Genomic DNA, 17,202 nt, shown 5'->3' on the forward strand with positions numbered 1-17,202 from the left:
ACTTATTTATCATTTTGTCGGTGTCATGCCTCTTTTTGTTAAGAAAACTCAATAAAAGCGAATTATCGTGCACGAATGCGCCCTCACACAGTTGCACTCAGCCGCGCGATCAATTTATCTTCTCTTTCGCTTGGTGTTTGCCGTTGTTGTTGCTTGCCCCTTTTTCACCGACAAAGCGGATGAAAATAAAATTACTAACGCGCGACTCTTGGCTTGGGCACTAGATGCCACACATGCACACACAGCCATTACAGATATTAATCGTCCCCACCGGTTGATCCGGGTTAAACCTCCTTCTAGAATTGATGCGGACACTTCGCACTTGGACTGCACCGAGCGCTTTAAGATAAAAAAGTCGAGATTCGATTGGAAGGGCGTCTCGCGTTATATAAAGAGTGGGTATCGCTGCTCGAACTTTATTTGAATTTCTGCGTTAGCTGCCTTGACGATGTTGGGCGCAAAACAAGTGGGCGTTCTGGCGCTGCTCGCCGCGCTCGCGATCAATTCTTCGCATCAGCAAGGTGAGGAAATGCGGCGACGATATATACATTTTTTTCCTGAAATCGATCTGTTTTAATTGCCGCGGGGGCTTTCCCCGAATCCGCTTGCGCCTACGCTTAACTAAAACTCTCAGGAATTTCGGTCGATTGGCAATTTCGCTGAAGCACTGTTAAATAGAACTAACAGCATATCTTAGCAGTTTAATTTAATAAGCTTGCCTTTAATGAAGTTCGGAAACCCCCGGTTTTTGTGAGCTTGAGTTAACTAAGAAAATATTATGTAACATTTTTTCTGGCGAACTTTTCTTCCAGAAATAGAATTATCGATTGCTATGGCCAAAAATAATTTTCTTAATTTGCCGCATAATGTAAAACACTGACGAAACAGGCTATTAAGCGTGCTTTATGTGCGCACCCACAAGTGCGGAGGAGCATGGCAAACACGGCTTGCGGCGGGGGAAATAGGGCATGTTGAGTGCTGCTGGGCATCCTTGTCCTGAGGACGGCCATAAATTTCCGCGCGACAATAGTGGAAGGGAGAAATTTGGCAATCTGGAACGGTCGGCGATAATCTAAATTTCCTTGCCGGCGCGCGCGATCCGCCTCTCCACGGTACATAAATCCGAAGGCAGCACGCCCCATGGATATGCTGGTTGCATAAATTTAATTAGCTGCCAGACGAATTCATCCCCGCGGATAACTGCGTGCTATCGAGCGCGCCCTCTCGATATTTTCAAGAATCTGCGTCTGATTTACGAGGCAATATAATATTTTTCGTGCCGACGCTTTTTCTGCGCGCCGCTTTTATGAGTTCGGCTTGTTATTTGCCTTTGGCAACATACTATTCCCTGCAGCAGGCGCACTAGCATAAACTTGCTGCTGCTGCCGCCGCCACCGTCTCGCAGCTTCTGCAAAAGCAAGCGCGACAGTAAAGTGGCTGCACCTCTGGCACCCAAGATTATTATCTTATTCGCCGACAATCTGCTTCGGCACTTAACGACTTTGAGGCCCGCTGTTTTTATCGCTCAATCACGACGGAGCGAGCGAAAGAGAAGCGAGTTGCATCAATAATAATATATTTTATATCTGGCTGATGGCGAGCGCGCGCGCTGGCGAACAAGACGTGCCAATAAGGGTGGCGAATCCATTCGCACTTTGCTCCCCCTTTTGTTACGAATTGATTTCCACTTAGTTATCATCGGTCGCGGCCAATTAATCATCGAGTAATAATTCAAAATATTCCGACGGTCTCGCGCAAACCGCAGACAATCGATATGTTCTTGATTGCACGCGGAGGGGTTAATAAATGCTCATTTATCACATCGGAAAAAGGGGACCGCATGTTTTCTGCTCTGCTCGCCTGCTGGAGGGAGCAAAACGCGACTGTCAACACCAACTTTTGTTACCATGAAGAATAAAATGAACCAGACGACCGGCAAAACCATAAAATCGTTGAGTTTTTTTACAGGATGCGAGCCTTCCATTACGCGAACGAACAAGGGTGGCACCGTCTGCAAAGGAGCGCTCGTTTTCAGCGATGAGTTTGATACCCTCGACCTGGACACGTGGCAACACGAAATTACCCTGGCTGGTGGAGGAGTGAGTTTTTATTTGATTGTTATGGTCTGTTACATGGCCGGTTCATAAAAATATACTGCGCGCAGATAAAAATATTCCCTAGAAATGTACTCTGAATCGCGCAATTGCTCTGCAATAACATTCATCGAATGCGGGTTTAACCCTCTCATAATTACATAAGACCTTTTGTTACTTTCCTTGTAGCGGTCTTTAACCCGACTTAAAAGATTAACGCTTAACGCTTCCTCTTGCAGAACTGGGAATTCCAAATGTACTACAACAACAGGTCCAACAGCTACGTCAAAGACAGCAAATTGTTCATTAAGCCGGGCTTGACTTCTGACCAGTACGGAGAGGCGTTCCTGTCCTCAGGTGTGCTCAATCTGCACAACGGCAATCCCGCCGACCAGTGAGTATTCGAAATAATTGCGAATTAGAGCCACCCCGGGCAGCCTTTCATCTTTCCCCTTTGTTCCCAAGCGGGCGGGCGAGCGCGCGCGCTTCCGACTAACAAGGTGCACGTCCTCGAATCGATATACGCGACGATAACCAAGAAGACGGCTTAATTTTTGCCACGGCACTCGAGAGAGCGGTGATGTGAACAACGCGATAAAAGACTTCTTGTTTTTTTACTCCCAATTAAGTAACTTTTGAAAGAGGCGGTCATAATCAGCGCGGGCACGTATTCCACTCTAAAGAGGCCGAATTTTTACAGCACCGCTTTATTTTCATGGGACCCTAAACTTTCCATGAAGTTCTCCCGCGTGTTTTGTTCTTACTTTCGCACACACACACACACACACACAAATGATTTCCCTCAAACAAAAGCAATTAAATCATAAAAGACCGCAACTGGCAAAGCCAGAGAGCGCCATTCATGCCGGCCTGGCGAGTTCCTCCCGCATTGTGCCCATGCACAAATTTTCTAGCTTTTCCTTGTTGTTTCCAGATGCACCAACCCAGCGTTCTTTGGCTGCGAGCGGTCCGGCAACCCCAGCAACCTCCTCAACCCCATCAAATCAGCTAGGCTGCGCACGGCCAACTCTTTCACCTTCCAGTACGGACAGGTGGAGGTCCGAGCGAAAATGCCCGCTGGAGACTGGCTCTGGCCAGGTACGAGCGCAAAATTTACGCCGCAACTGGGGCATTTATTTGATACTGCTGGCTTAATTTGCTCGGTCGCCTCTGGCGGCGGCAAGTCGAGCGGGTTGCGTTTCTACAATTAGCAGGCGCTTGTATTTACGACGAGACGAGAGGGAGTCGAGTGCGGGCATAAATCAATAAATTTCAGCCGCGTTCTACGGGATGAATGGGCTCGGGAGATTGGGTGTAATTTCTGATGCCTACTAAAAAGCAAGTGATACACACTCACTCACAAACACACACAGGAGGAAAATGTGATTTGAACATGAGCCCGCGAGCGGATCATCGCTCGCCGTGTGCCCCGCCATAAAAACAGGAAAACACACACGCACAGGCGCATTACTCTGCATTTAAAGCATCAGTTTCCGCTTTTTCATCCCACTGTGAATTTCGCTTTGATGTAATTTGATCGCAAAATTCTGCAGCTGCGTGGTTGCTGCCGGCCAAGAACGCCTACGGCACGTGGCCCGCGTCCGGCGAAATTGACATCACCGAGTCCAGGGGCAACCTGAACCTGGTGCTGGACGGAAAGAACATCGGCACCGAGATGACAGGCGCCACTCTGCACTTTGGCCCCTACGTCGAGGCGAACGCGTACGAAACGGCGCACTTTGAGAAGAACACAGCGGCCGGACAGGGCTACGACAAGGATTTCCACAACTTCCAGCTGGAGTGGACCCCTGGTGAGTTGGGAGTCGAAAGGGCAGAATTGACTGACTGCACAATCCAATCGGCTTGCAGACTTCATTAGGTTCGGAGTCGACGGAGAAGAAATCGGCAGAATTGATCCCGGCCCAGGCGGATTCTGGGAGTACGGAGGATTTGCTGCCAACTTGCCCGGAGTCGAGAATCCCTGGAGGTTCGGCACAAAGATGGCTCCCTTTGACCAGCAGGTGATTACTTTAAACGACTAACTTCCAATTTAGACGGCCGCTGACGGGCGCCGAATTTATTTTGATTTTACGGCGGAGGGAGGCACACACACGGGAAAACACGGAGAGCCGTGCGTTAAGAAGATTTAGCGCAGGTGCGCGGAGCTCGTTTAAAGGGCCCGCCGCCGTCGCAGCACACAGATCGCATCTAGAAACATTCCTCTGGATAATTAACTTTTCTCATTTTCGCCGATCCCCTCTTGTGTTTCAGTTCTTCATCGTGCTGAACGTTGCCACAGGCGGCGTCGCGTATTTCCCAGACACAGCCCAGAACCCAGGTGGAAAGCCTTGGGTGAACACCTCGCCCACGGTAATGATCGTCGTCGCGTATAATTTCGCAATAAAATCGAATTGTTCCAGGCGGCGGCCGACTTCTGGAACGGACGCGGCCAGTGGTTGCCCACCTGGAACCTGGATGTGAACGACGCAGAGTCTGCTGCCATGCAGATCGATTACGTCAAAGTCTGGGCGCTGTGAGAGAGAAACACCCGCACATATACACACACAGCACTCTAACACACACTTCCGCCAGCGGAAGACTGTAAAGCTCGTCTAACAATAATAAATATTCCATTCATAAGCTGCTGGCGCTGTTTATTGATTTACGCTTTATCACCGATCATTAGCGTCGTCGTAAATAACGTAGCCGCGCGCTCGCGGTTAGCGGTACTGCTGGAAAATAATAATAAAAAAAGAGGGAAAGAGAAAAATGGACGGCTCTCGCGACGATTGATTTCTTCTCTCCCGATCCAAAGAAAAAGGGTGGCGGTCAGCACCTTCCGGAGGAGGATGTCGGCCGGCTCATAGATATGTATCGCACGCGACTCGACCGTAGACCGCGGTGGGTGTCCTAATAAACCGACGACATCAGCGTAAAACACGGGCATAATTGCCGCTTTTCATGTGTTAAATCGGCCGTCGTTATGCGCGCGCGAGAGAGAGTGAGTCCAAAGTGGATATTAAAGCGGCTGCTGTTGACTTTGTAATTTACTGTTAATTAGTTGGCTCGGAAACGATTTTCCAAGGAAAAAAGGAATATTATCAGCAGGCCGTCCAGCGGAGTAAAAAAGAGCCGCCGTAGCGCCGCCGCCGGTCGAAATAAACCAACATTAAACTGTTAAAAGACGCTGATTGAAAATACACGCCGCTCGTGATATGCGTGCGCTATAAAAAGAAACAAGAGCGTTGCTTTCTGTTCAAGGGTGCTTTTTGTCGGTTCGAGGCGCACGTCATTTTCCCTGACGCCAGTTCATTTACACTGAGCAGATACATAAGTAACTCGATACCTGCCTATTCCCCTTGCACACAGCACGCCCTCTTGTTCTTCTTACATCTCGCGCAGTCCATGTGCCCGATGGAGAAATCTCGGCGGCTGCTGAGTGAGTGAAGAAAAAACGACGTGCGTGCGGCGAGGGGGCAACGAGAGCGCGACGCACCAATTTCTGCGCCCACGTGTAAAACAAACCCTTAACCGCATAATTCGAGGAGAGGAAGCGGTCGACTTAGATTTCGCGAATTTAAAATTGAATCTGCGCCGAAGCCGTCTGCGTGGAGTGCAAATGGAAAATAAATTTTACTCAGAACCGAGCGTGCCCGGCGCAGAGTCCATAAAAATATATACTATACACCGAGCCGAACTGCTCGGGAAGTCTGTGAAAAATGGAAATAGAGTGGATTTACTGCCCACACTATTTTTTACGATTTCTATATGATGAAATAAGCCTTTTTACCCTAGATATAGAGGTTCTGGAAATCTTGTAATACAGTTTTATACACGCCAACCAAGCAGCATAATGCAAACGGACGCGCTTATGCGGTCGGTTGGTCCTAGACTGAGCCTTGAGAGGCTGCCATGAATTTAAATTCGGAGGGGAATTCGCTCCTCACGTTCCAATATAAAATGCTTGAAATTCCGAGAGCGCAGCGGCGGCGCTCGAAATTTTCCGGTTCACCGCAAAAGAACCAATTAAATATTTCGCTGGGAAAACTTTGAAGACCGAAACTTGTCCCTCTATTGTGCGGAAACCGCAAAAGATTGGCACAATTGAATCGTGGTTTACGGGGGAATCCCAGAGCGGCTTTAAGAAAATAAGAGAGTTTTACGAACACGAAATTAGCTCAACTCATCGTGAAAGCGAGCGTCTTAAGAGGCTCATCCCTGCCAAACGCAGCCCCTTAAGAACCTCTTCTGGAATAAGATCGGCCGATAGCTGGCGCGTCTTGCTGGCTTGAGGAAGTTTGTTTCCGATCCTATTTTGAGCCTGTTTTCTATTCACTTTTAAGAGCGAAAAGCGGGGCGTATGACACGATGAGCTAGACATTGGTCGTGCGCGATGTCTCATGCGTCTATTTTTAAATTCACAACAAATTTCAACCGCCTTGTTACATTGCGCGCGCGGCAGGCAAAAGTGAGTGAGTTCGGCCGACCGGCGTTTGCTTTCGTCGAGGTTTATCAGGCATTCACACTCGGGGCGCGAAGTCGGATCGATTTTTCACTTCCAAAGGGTCCTCGCGCTACCCTTTCAGAGCAAGAGGATTTGGGCGGCAGCGATTCTCCGGCACTAATGGAAATTGTCTGTACGATGTTTTGTGCAATAACAATAAGAAGAATAAAAAAACAGGCTCGTCCGCTTGACTTATTCAGAGGCCGCAACAACAGACGCGCGCCGCACACACAAGATGCTGCGTGCTGGAACGCATCCAGTTTCAGCAGCAAGCATGTTTAAGTGGCCGAAATTTTACTCTAATATACGAGAAATAAGTGCCTCCGCTGATCCCGCGTCGTGCGGCGCATGTCATCGGAAAACTCGCACACGAAATTGAGATTTCCAGCGGTTTTTCGGGCCCGTGTGTGGGCAGGCCATATGTTTACATGCAGCAAAGCATGCTTTTGCTCTTGCGGCGGGCAACACTAACAACACAAATAGCTGCAATAATGGAGTGCTTGAGTGGAGGAGAACCCCGGCTCTCTCTGATGGCGTCACTTTGCGAGACGAGCAGGAGCAGACCGACGACGGCTGTCCTTTTTATTACATTTTTTTGAGTGCACCAAACGCCACCACACACGCGCGCACGCCCGCCCGCCCGCCCGACCGTCCGACCAACCGACCGGCCGCCCCTGCTGTTTTATTTCAGCCAATTTATTAGATCGATTTATATGAATCAACACAGACACACACATAGTACACATATAATGCTTTCGACCCGATGCCAAACTTGTACCCAAAACCTATTGTCGTTTATGTGGCCCAGTGCGGGAGAGCCATTCCATCGATTTGCAGGGCTCATTGTTAAAAAATTCCAGCGGCACCATTGGCACGGGGTCGGAGGCCATCGAGTCAGTCGCGCGCGAAGCATTATAAGCAGGTAAATGCTCTTTTTGCCCCGTTTTTGCCATTTCGACGGTCGGAATTATTATAATCGAAAATTCCAGCGCGCGGCGGCGACGGCGGCGAAATGACCGGCCAACCGAGCCGCGTTTCCGCACAAAACCTTCGTTATTCTTCTTTCAAGAAGAGATGGCTGCAATGCAGCTAGGGTTTAGGCGATGCTTGAGAGGGCACCGGCGACTTGATACTACTGGAAGATAAACTTCTCTCCTATTTTCTCCACAAAGGAGTGTCTTGCAAAATTAAACAGACCCTTTGTTTTAGCATTCAGCTGAAAGGGTTTCCACATTAGACGCCGTTGTTGGAAAGTGATCTCTGTTATAAAACTCGAGAGAATCTTTCCAAACAAGCTGCGCGCGCGAGATGAATAAAAAGAAAACAGCCACACAGCTCCATATATATAATGCCGGCCATGCACCGCACCGCACACATACAACCCCAGCACGTAAAAACAACCCCCATTTTTCCCCGAGCTTTTCCGCACCTGGCGCTTCGAATTTATGTTGGCTGGCGCATGCAGACATCAAAGTTTTAATTAAGCCAAAGTTTCCGCATCGGCTCATTGTTATTAATCAAAGAAAGGCGGATGGAAATATCAAAGCCGAGGGTCCTATTTTCCAACTCACTGAGTCTCGACGAGCATCTTGCGATAATCGGTGGGCAAGATGTGCTCGCCGGCTCCCGCTCTCCGGCCGTGTAACTTATTTGCCTGTGTGTGTGTGTGTGTGTGTGAACGAGATGGGTGGCGGGCGCTATCGATTCGGTGGCAGATTTATTTTGCACACGTTCGGGGTCATATTTTGTATTCAGCGTGGCCGTCCGGGCTGCCGGGGCGGGGGGCTCCCGCATTCGTAAGAGGTATTTGCAACCCAAAACGTGTTGTTCGGGCAGGCAATGGCAGGCAGTCACACATACGCTGGAAAAGCAGGCGAGCGCGTGCGGCTTTTCCTGCTGAACTGGAAAGCACGGCTCACCGCCGGCCGAGCATGCTCTGCCTGCCTGCCGCGGTCTATTCGAGATTTATGTAAAATTCTTCCAGTTTTCTCTCCTTTTGTTAAGAAAAGCACTCGCAGAAGTTTCCTCGGTAATAGCTCGGATGTGCCTATTGCGTGGAAAGAAGAAAAGGGTCTTGCGTGCGAGAGTATTTTCGCCACTGCAGAATCCTTTATTACTGACGTATAATACATCTTTCTCGGAGGAGCAGGCAGGGGCGAGGGTTGCGTCTGCGAGAGGCCCTCGCACACGATAATTTTAAACAATTTGCAGCAGCAAAAGGGTCGCGGGATAAACGGTGCGCACATAACGTTTACGAGTGTGAGTCCGCGGCGGCAAGCAGATTATTACTCTCTGCACAAGTGATGATTATCAACTTTGTCAATAAGTCCTTAACGAGATCCGTTTCGCGAAAATTGATATACCGAAAATTGCACACAGGGGTGCTCTCCAAAAAGTTTGCCTGCCTAGCGCGGATTTGCTGTTTGCACTAAGTTTGATCCCGGGCTCAATTTCTCCCAGGAGAGTTGCATAATGAGGGTGGCACTCGCTCTCTGTGTTTAATCCATTCCGGGCGTGCTCGCCTCCGTGTTAAAATTTGACAAATTCAGGGAGGGGAAAGGTCTTTAAATAGAGATTTTCGTTAAGATTGGGCGAAGTGTCGTGCGCGCTCTCTCTCCGCCAAACTTTTCCTCCCAGGCGTGGTTTTTATTTTAATATCAACTTTCGGCGGCTTGAGCGCGTGAAAAAAAGAGCAGAGAGAAAGAGAGAAAAGTCTAGAGAGCAAAATTATCATTTTGCGCCAATTCCTTAATGGAAAAGCATTGTCGACCGCAAAGGGGGAAAGATGACAAAAGGAGAGTCCCTCGCGCGCCGCTTTTCTTTTACACTCTCAGTGGTACCTTGTAATCACACGCCGACCGAGCAAAAAGAGAATCCTGCCCTTTCGTCGCCCTAAACCTCAATCAACACACAACTGACAATAAGGTCGGTAACCCTGACAAAAGCAGACAGACGGCGAGTCGCCGCCGCCGCCACCGTTGTCGCCGCCAATTGTGCGGTGATGGTGTGAAAAGAAAAGAGAGAGAGACACACACACTCACCGAGATCGGCACCGCCGGCCGCGTGACAAAGATCGGGTCCATTTTGCAGCAGCCACCAAGACGGCGCTACAAGCACGGACAAGAGCAGCAAAGCAAACCTCTGGCAAATTTGCGCCATTAATTCTCAAGCCATTACACCCGCGGTTTCACTGAAACGCACTGCGACGGCGAGAGCAAGCGGCGCGGGCTGAGGCGTGACTGGTTAAGTGCAAGGCGGCCAAGCGCTCATTTCTGCTCGGAAGAGTGTCACCTAGCGACTAACTTAACAAAGCTATCAGGGAGCGAACCCTCATCACACGCCCTCCGCCTTCTCCGCGCTCCGCGTTCTCCGCTTCTGCTCTCTCTCTCTCTCTCTTTCTCTCTCGTCTCTCCTATAATTATAAGTCTGCGAAAATATATATCGAGAACTACGCCCTGTAGTTTCCTGCGCGCTCTATCTCCCGTTCCCGTTCGTTCGTTCACTGGTTTGCCAGCTCGCTTCACTAGTTTAATGCCTTTCTTACTCTCGACGCCAGAGTGGTTTTAATTAAGGTCGGAAGGAAGGGAACAATAGTCGATATGTTCCTTAATTTTTTTAATTATCTCACGTCAACACCGAATAGGGCGTTTTGCGCTGGAGCACGCCGCGCGCTTAATAAAATGAAATGGCCCTCTGCTTCCTTCCCGTGCTGCTCTCCCTGCGCTCACTTAATAACACTTTTAGCATTTTCTGCGATATCAAGATATCAGCCGGCTGCACGGGGATAATGGTATCCAGCACCGGAGATAAGCAGCGGATAATTAACACGGGCCCCAGGCCCCACTTAAAATGAATTGTCCGGCTTAATGTGGCCGAGAGCGGTGTGCGCGCGGCCAAGGGTCTGAAGGGTTATATCTCAATTAGCATTTTTCACGTGCATTCCGGGGCAAGATAGCTTAACGATTCGCAGCACGTCTGATTTTTTCCTTCCGTCCTTTCTGAAGAATTGCCGAGTGCGGACGACTCTTTTTTCGTCGACGGCAGTTTGGCTTGGTATATGTATGTAGTGGAATTGCTGAGAAAATTGTTTTTATTTTCCTTCCAAATTGCCTGTAATCACGGAGCCGAGAGTATTTATTTCCTTTACTGCAGCGAAGGCAAACACACACACACACAGCCAAAGAGAAGAGCACCCCCGTGCATAAGAAACATTTCAAGTTCCTCGAACTTGGCCCGTCTTCTTAAGCGCGTTCTAATAATAACCACGCATATTAAAAAGTGTCCTCTCTCTCACTCACAAACACACACAGAGGAAAAAACAGTTTTCATCAACAACCCGCCTGCCGGTTTCCCCGCCCCCACTTTCGTCGAGCCCAAGGGCTGCTGAATAGGCGGCAAAATCCCAGTAATTCCAGCACTCTCTCCCACTTTTTATTGATTTGGAGACGCGCTTTTGATCTTTCGAGTAGAAAACTCTTTCCCAAACAAAGGAACACACCGGACAAGGAAAGCAAGAGGCTTGGCAAAATTAATCCTTCTTCCACGGCTTTCCATGCCGTCCGCGCATTATTTGTAAGGCGGCAAGACGCGGCGACATTCATCACCGATTATAGAATTGGAAAATTTCCAGATGGAAATCAAAACCCGGCAGCCAACAATTAGTCGAGCTCTGCGTTATTCGAGACCCTCTGCGCTCTCTCGATGCGGTCAGACGTCTGGAAAGAGTCCCTTTTTTAGAACCAACACTATTCTACAGTGTGTGTGTGTGTGTGTGTGTGTGTGTGTGTGTGTGTGTGTGTGTGTGTGTGTGTGCGACACACACACATAAGCGCGCGCAAGATTCGCTCTCGCAGCAGCTTTTTATCATTTGATCTGCCTGCCTGCTGCCACCCGTCCGGACGAAAATTACACACCGCCGGCGACAATTGTTTATGTAAATTGAGCAGGCACGTTGGCAAAATTGAGAGCATCATCTCTGGATGTTCGTGAGACGAGCTATTGATCGCGCACTTCGTTAAATTTGTAAAGGAATTTAAATATGAATGCGGCGCGAGCAACTTGACAACGCGCTCTCGCCGTGCAGTGCAGTGAGTGAGGCCGAGATAGAAAAATTCAGGCCTTGTCGTGTGTAAAGACGGCTGGGCAATTTAGAAGTTCCAATCACAGCACAATTCCGCGCGCGCGAGACTTTCGGATCCCATGAACTGGCGCCAGCATTGCTATGAGGTGGTAAATAAGTTTAGGAGTACCACCTATTTGAGAAGAAAAGTTTTGGCTGATTCAGTTCTCTCTCCGGCAAGTGTAGTTTTGCCTCTCTCTCTCTCTCTCTCTCTCTCTCTCTCTCTCTCTCTCTCTCTCTCTCTCTCTCTCTCTCTCTCTCTCTCTCTCTCTCTCTCTCTCTCTTCTCTCTCTCACTCGGCAGATCCATACTCTATCGTCATCTGGGGCGCCCGCCGCGCGCTTCCATTGCGAGAGAGAGAACGCCGAGCGCGCGTTCCGTGGCACAAAAAGAGTTATTAGGGCCGTGCCTGGGCTCCCGTATTGGAAGCCGCCGCATTTGAATCTGCTTTGGTAGGCACCGCGTTTTAAATTCCTGTGGGGTGTCTCTCTAGCCGAATTTCGCTGCGGTTTGTTAAACTGCCAAATTCTTCCGCAGATTTGCAGTTAAATGGACTCGCCCCCTGTTGTTCTTCCTTTTCGGGTCGCGCAGTTCTCGCGAAATTCATGTGCAAAGTTCCGCGCGCGCGTTGCCCAACTTTTTGTTGCTCTGCTCTCGCAACTTTCGAGCGTATTAAAAGTTAATAAAAATTTGTTTTTTTCCCAAAGTGCGTGGGAGATTTTTCTAAAGGGTTTTTTTATTATCATTATTCGGGAAAGGTGAGAGCAAAACTTTGTAATTAACTTTTTATAATGTGTGTGCTCTCCGGATCGAAGTTTCTTTAGGGATGCAAATTTTCTTTGCACAGAATTACCCGGCGGTAATTGCAAACCACACAAACACACTTCCCCTTTCTGAGAAACTCAGTTTCTTACACACAGTCGGGCGCTCTACACGACGACGAGCTTTGTGCTTAATCGATTCTGAATCTCATATGCTTTGTGCTTTGTCGGGCGCCTTTGACAGCGCGGAAGCGACGCTGAGAAAGTGCCTATTGTGGCCCAACTTTGAGCTAATCACCGGCATGTTACCCAGTAATAGTAAGCAAGAGCTCAACAAGAGAGCGAACCTAATGAAAATTTAAATAACTAAAATTTCAATCGATAAAACGCTCAGCGAGCGAGCTGGCGGGCAGCAGGCGAGCGAGCGAGCGAGCATGAATGGACCAAAACACACACACACGTCGGGCACTCAAGAAAAATGTCACGCGATCAACAGCTGAAACGCGAGAAAAATCGGTCATACATGAATAATTAAGTGGCGACTCACCAGTAATGGCAGAGGCGGAGTGCGCGAGGAGGACGGCGAAAAAAGGGGCCACCCACATGGTGCTGGCCGCCGCACACCAGACCGAGGGACGCGCGCGGCTCAGCGGTGCCGGGCCCTGTGCATGCTCCCTGCAAGCAGACAAAGACGCCTCCTGGGCTGATTAACGCCGCTTTTCCTGCGCCTCCAGCACAATGAACCGGCCTTCCGAGAGCAGTCGGTGTGTTTGTTGCAGCAGCAGCAGCCCTCGGTCGAGCAGCAGAAGCGCCTGCCTTCACACTGAGAGAGCAGCTTCCGCTCTGCCGGCGAACCCAAAACCACCCCTCCAAACAACCCCAGCCTGCGCACTCACCGCGCGCGTTACAGCCCTGATACGCATTCCGACCGAGCGCAAAACCCTGTGTTGTTCGTTTTGGCCAAGATTTTGGCAATTTGGAACGCATGGTTATTTCACCGGTTTTCCGTTTGCCCGCGTGTGCATATTTTAATATTGATTGCACATTAAACATTTCTCGCGACGTTTTCCATTAAGCCAGTGCCAGCCAGCGCGAGTATTATTTGGCGTTACCGATATGTACTGTAATTAAATTTTAATCTGTAATTAAGTACCGGCCGCGAGCATAATTTACTGCATATTGCCACCAACATTTTATGATCGCAGCAAATGAATTACCTGTGAATTATCGCTCTGATGATATTATAATGTTTGGCAAGTTTCGAACGCGAATCAATTTAATCGTTTAATGAAATAATGTTATTTTAAGCGATAGTGTATTTAACAAATTTGAATAAGCTCGTCGACATCTATCCACACACACCTGTAAAACCATTTCAGCCATGAATAGGGTGGACAATTTTAGACGATCGATGGTTTATATAAGTCTCCGATTTAATTTTTTCCCAGCAATGAGCACCAATCACGCAATTTCGAGCCATACTTAAAACTGTCTACGACCATCTTTAGAGCCCAAGAACTATCAAAACACATTTATTTTTAAATATACCAAAAATTCGTTCTTGTCTATATAGATTTTTGGTCCAATAATGATTTATCTATTCATAAAGAACACTTTTCACTCGAGGTTTATTGTAATTATGATAAGAAAATATATATAACAATTAAGGCCTCATCTTCGTTGAATTTCGGAGTTTTTTAATTAACTCGACCAGTTTCGGCAAATTTATTCCGCCCTTTTTCCAGAAAAAGTTTTATGGAATAAAAGCTGTTGCCTACATTATTTAAGTACCTGTTTCGAACAAAGCAAATTTTTCTGTTCAATTTATCTAGTGGAGACGGGTATATGGCATACAAATGAAAAAGATGCGTTCTATTTTTTCGTCAATTTTTTTGTAACGAAAATTTTTAGAATTTTTACTCGTGAAATAGGGTGAATTGGACTAGCCGAAACTCTGAAATTCGTTTTCTTATCAGGATAATTATAATTTCTCTTTTTAGAAATTTTAACCTTTTAAGGGGGTTTTGAGACTTGTCGCCTGCTTATTCAAGGAAGAGAATGTTGCTGACCTAAAAATATTAGTTTTCTATTAAATTCTCAAACCTGAGCATACTTTCAACAAAACCTTGTTATTTTCTGATAACATTTTTATTTGTTTCAACAAAATTTAAGATTAATTTAATCAATAGATTTTGGATAGTCTTAGAGACACGTGATTTTAACAGGCAATGTTTTACAGATGATTTTATTGATATTTTTTAGTTTATTCAGTAGACGATCCGAAACAAAGCTTAAAATTAAATAGTTTGGGGCTTTGACTCCAATATCTGTTCAATTTCCATCTAAATCAATTGAAAGCATCAGAAATTGGATAAAACCCAATTGGCTTGGAACATAACATTCCTACAAGACAGAAAAATAACTGCATATTTTGTAGAAAATCTTGATTTACTCACAACCCTTTAGCAATGCCATATGAATTTATCCGAAAGTAAATATCGAGTTCATTTGATATAGTTCGTTTTTTTCAAATCTTATAGCAGCTCACAATTTCACCAAAAACCTCTCTTGGAATTTGGAATGAAACGTGATTACAGACACATTAAATTAATCTTTTTCTACTTTATAACACGTCAGAAAGCAAAGTCAATGCTGCTATAAACCACCACCATATTTGCTTTTAGCGTACCTTTTTAATAAAATGCGAGTAAATACCACAATATTTGCTTTCAGGGGTAATCCAATTTGATATAACTCCTTAGAGCTGTGTGTTTGACTTTAATTCCGTGATAAAATAACACATTTTTTTATTTCTTAGACAATTTGCGGTCAGAATAAGTTTAGATAATTTGAAGGTTGGTTTTTTACAGTTTATTTCCCAAGGGTGCAAAATCCAATCAAAGCTGTAATGAGATCAGTTGTTTTTATGAGTGGCCAAAAAATGCAGACAGCGCTCCTTGTTTGTGTTCGCAAACAAATAGTTAAGCTGATCCGTACAAAAAGTCCAGACTTTTGCCTCTTTATCAGCGCCAAATTCGGTCTGCATTCTTTGTTTGCGGGACTTGCCACCGATAAGCAAAACTTTGCCATTAGTAAAGGCTACGTGTGTGTGCTGGTGTGTTTATGCGGTCTATAGAAAAGTTGCGGCCTGCGCGGCAAAAACTTTTGTCAATTGTGTGTTTAGAAGACCGAATCTCTATAGTTTCCTGCCCTTTATGCGGGGCGTTCTGATTTTTTTGTCTTGAAGGGATCCCGCGCGCGCTGAAATGGTGTGCAACAATGATAAAAAGCTGGAATGAACTGCTGCTGCTGCTGCTGGCAAGCGCTTGTTTCCAACATAAATGTGGAGGGCGGAATAATGCACATGTCAAAAGTGAAAAAGGACAGCTCAGTTTATTTCCATTTCTCCACCATGCCACATGTGCACAATTTTCCGTCGTGAAATTTATGCTGGATGATTTATATATAAATATATAATATATTCTGCACAATATTCCCTTTTTGCTTTTAGCTTTTCATTTAGCACTGGTTTAAAGTGTTTTATTTTTCCTATAGCGATCAAGAGGATGTGTCACAGTTGCAAAATTTAATTATATCTGACGTGGGCTACTTTTAATTGCGAGCTATCGAGGCTGAAAACTCACTGCAAGTCCGCACTCATTAAAAAAGAGTTCGATAAGTAAATAGGCAAATCAGTTTTTCGCACTATGGAAAGTGTCATTAAATAAAGTGACCTGCGCTGGAAGTGTAAAAGCATTTCTGTGGGCGTAAACTGGCCGGTGTTCAGTTGGCGTAAAAATCTGCCACCAGCAGTCTGAAACATATTAAATTTCTCAGTATCAGTGAAAAATTATTTAGATATTTCACGTCCATGGTAACGAACTTGTTAGTCAATAATTAAAAAGAATCATATTTAGAGAGGAACGCTGTTCTGCATGCAGCAATTTTTAATGAGAACTCACAGAGCGAACAATCAGGTCTTGCAGTAAGCTACAGGCGATGAAAATATAAATTATCGTCCGCTGTCGATATTTTAATACAAAATATGATATTCATTGTACATATCCATTTTCAAAAGAAATTAAATATAAAAAAGAAAACAATTCATCCAGCCAAACTTTTAACAGAGGAAGCGGTTTTTTTCTTATCACAGAAGTTGCTTAGCCAATAACAAACTTGAGATTCTTTGTAATTTATTGCGATAAAATTTAGAAAAAAATACCATGAGAGTATAGCAATCATATTCAGAAGAATTTTAATGGACAATAACTTTTACAATTTCCTCGTTGATAAATTACTCTAAAATTAAAAAAAAACTTTAGATAACGCGTTTTACCTCAGTCCTTGAAAGGATGATATATAGATAACAGCATTACCATTTATGCTACACATAAGCAAGATCGTGATAATTTTACTATTGAAATAAAAATAAGCTATTAATATAATTTTAAAGTTTGCAAGACTTAAATATATTTGGTAAACAACATCAATTATGATAATTTATGCAGTAAAAGTGTAGTACTACATGCGCTTTCTATATTTGTTCAGCGCATTTTTTAATATATATATAGATGGATGTATAATTTATTCAACCCCAACGGTGTACAGCTCTGAAGTAATTTAGCACTACTTCTTATATTAGACGCCTGAGATAAAAAGAGGTAATTTTAATTTAAAAAAAAAGTTTAAGCAAAAAAAATAAAAAACTTATTTGCATAAAGTAAT

The 17,202-nt window shown here is 45.9% G+C and overlaps 2 protein-coding genes across 3 annotated transcripts in view; one reads left to right on the forward strand and one right to left on the reverse strand.

The window, feature by feature from the left end:
* Window positions 1–13,306, reverse strand: part of kon (chondroitin sulfate proteoglycan 4-like protein) — a 30,332-nt gene extending 17,026 nt beyond the window's left edge. The window contains exon 1 of one of the 2 annotated variants that reach the window (XM_065492916.1): window positions 13,025–13,306. In XM_065492916.1, coding sequence (XP_065348988.1) covers window positions 13,025–13,082 — 58 coding nt within the window. In that variant the 5' untranslated portion in view covers window positions 13,083–13,306. Of the gene's footprint in view, window positions 1–9,638; window positions 9,902–13,024 lie in introns of those variants that run through there. The other variant, XM_065492915.1, reaches the window with a different exon arrangement.
* LOC135945329 (beta-1,3-glucan-binding protein-like) lies at window positions 319–4,737 on the forward strand. Its single transcript, XM_065492955.1, has 8 exons — window positions 319–521; window positions 1,969–2,099; window positions 2,333–2,487; window positions 3,028–3,191; window positions 3,647–3,904; window positions 3,963–4,114; window positions 4,365–4,463; window positions 4,514–4,737. Exons 1-8 carry the CDS (start codon window positions 449–451, stop codon window positions 4,628–4,630), a joined length of 1,149 nt encoding a protein of 382 aa, XP_065349027.1. The 5' UTR covers window positions 319–448; the 3' UTR covers window positions 4,631–4,737.
* Window positions 13,307–17,202: the final 3,896 nt, after the last annotated feature.

The sequence above is a fragment of the Cloeon dipterum genome, chromosome X, assembly GCF_949628265.1.
Source record: "Cloeon dipterum chromosome X, ieCloDipt1.1, whole genome shotgun sequence".
NCBI classification, from domain to species: domain Eukaryota; kingdom Metazoa; phylum Arthropoda; class Insecta; order Ephemeroptera; family Baetidae; genus Cloeon; species Cloeon dipterum.

Excerpts from the sequence above, each read along its gene's own strand:
- LOC135945329 (XM_065492955.1), top strand. The coding sequence starts at position 449 with ATGTTGGGCGCAAAACAAGTGGGCGTTCTGGCGCTGCTCGCCGCGCTC. Across the intron at positions 3,905-3,962 it reads CCAGCTGGAGTGGACCCCTG|ACTTCATTAGGTTCGGAGTC; the intron begins GTGAGTTGGGAG and ends ATCGGCTTGCAG. Across the intron at positions 4,115-4,364 it reads TGGCTCCCTTTGACCAGCAG|TTCTTCATCGTGCTGAACGT; the intron begins GTGATTACTTTA and ends CTTGTGTTTCAG.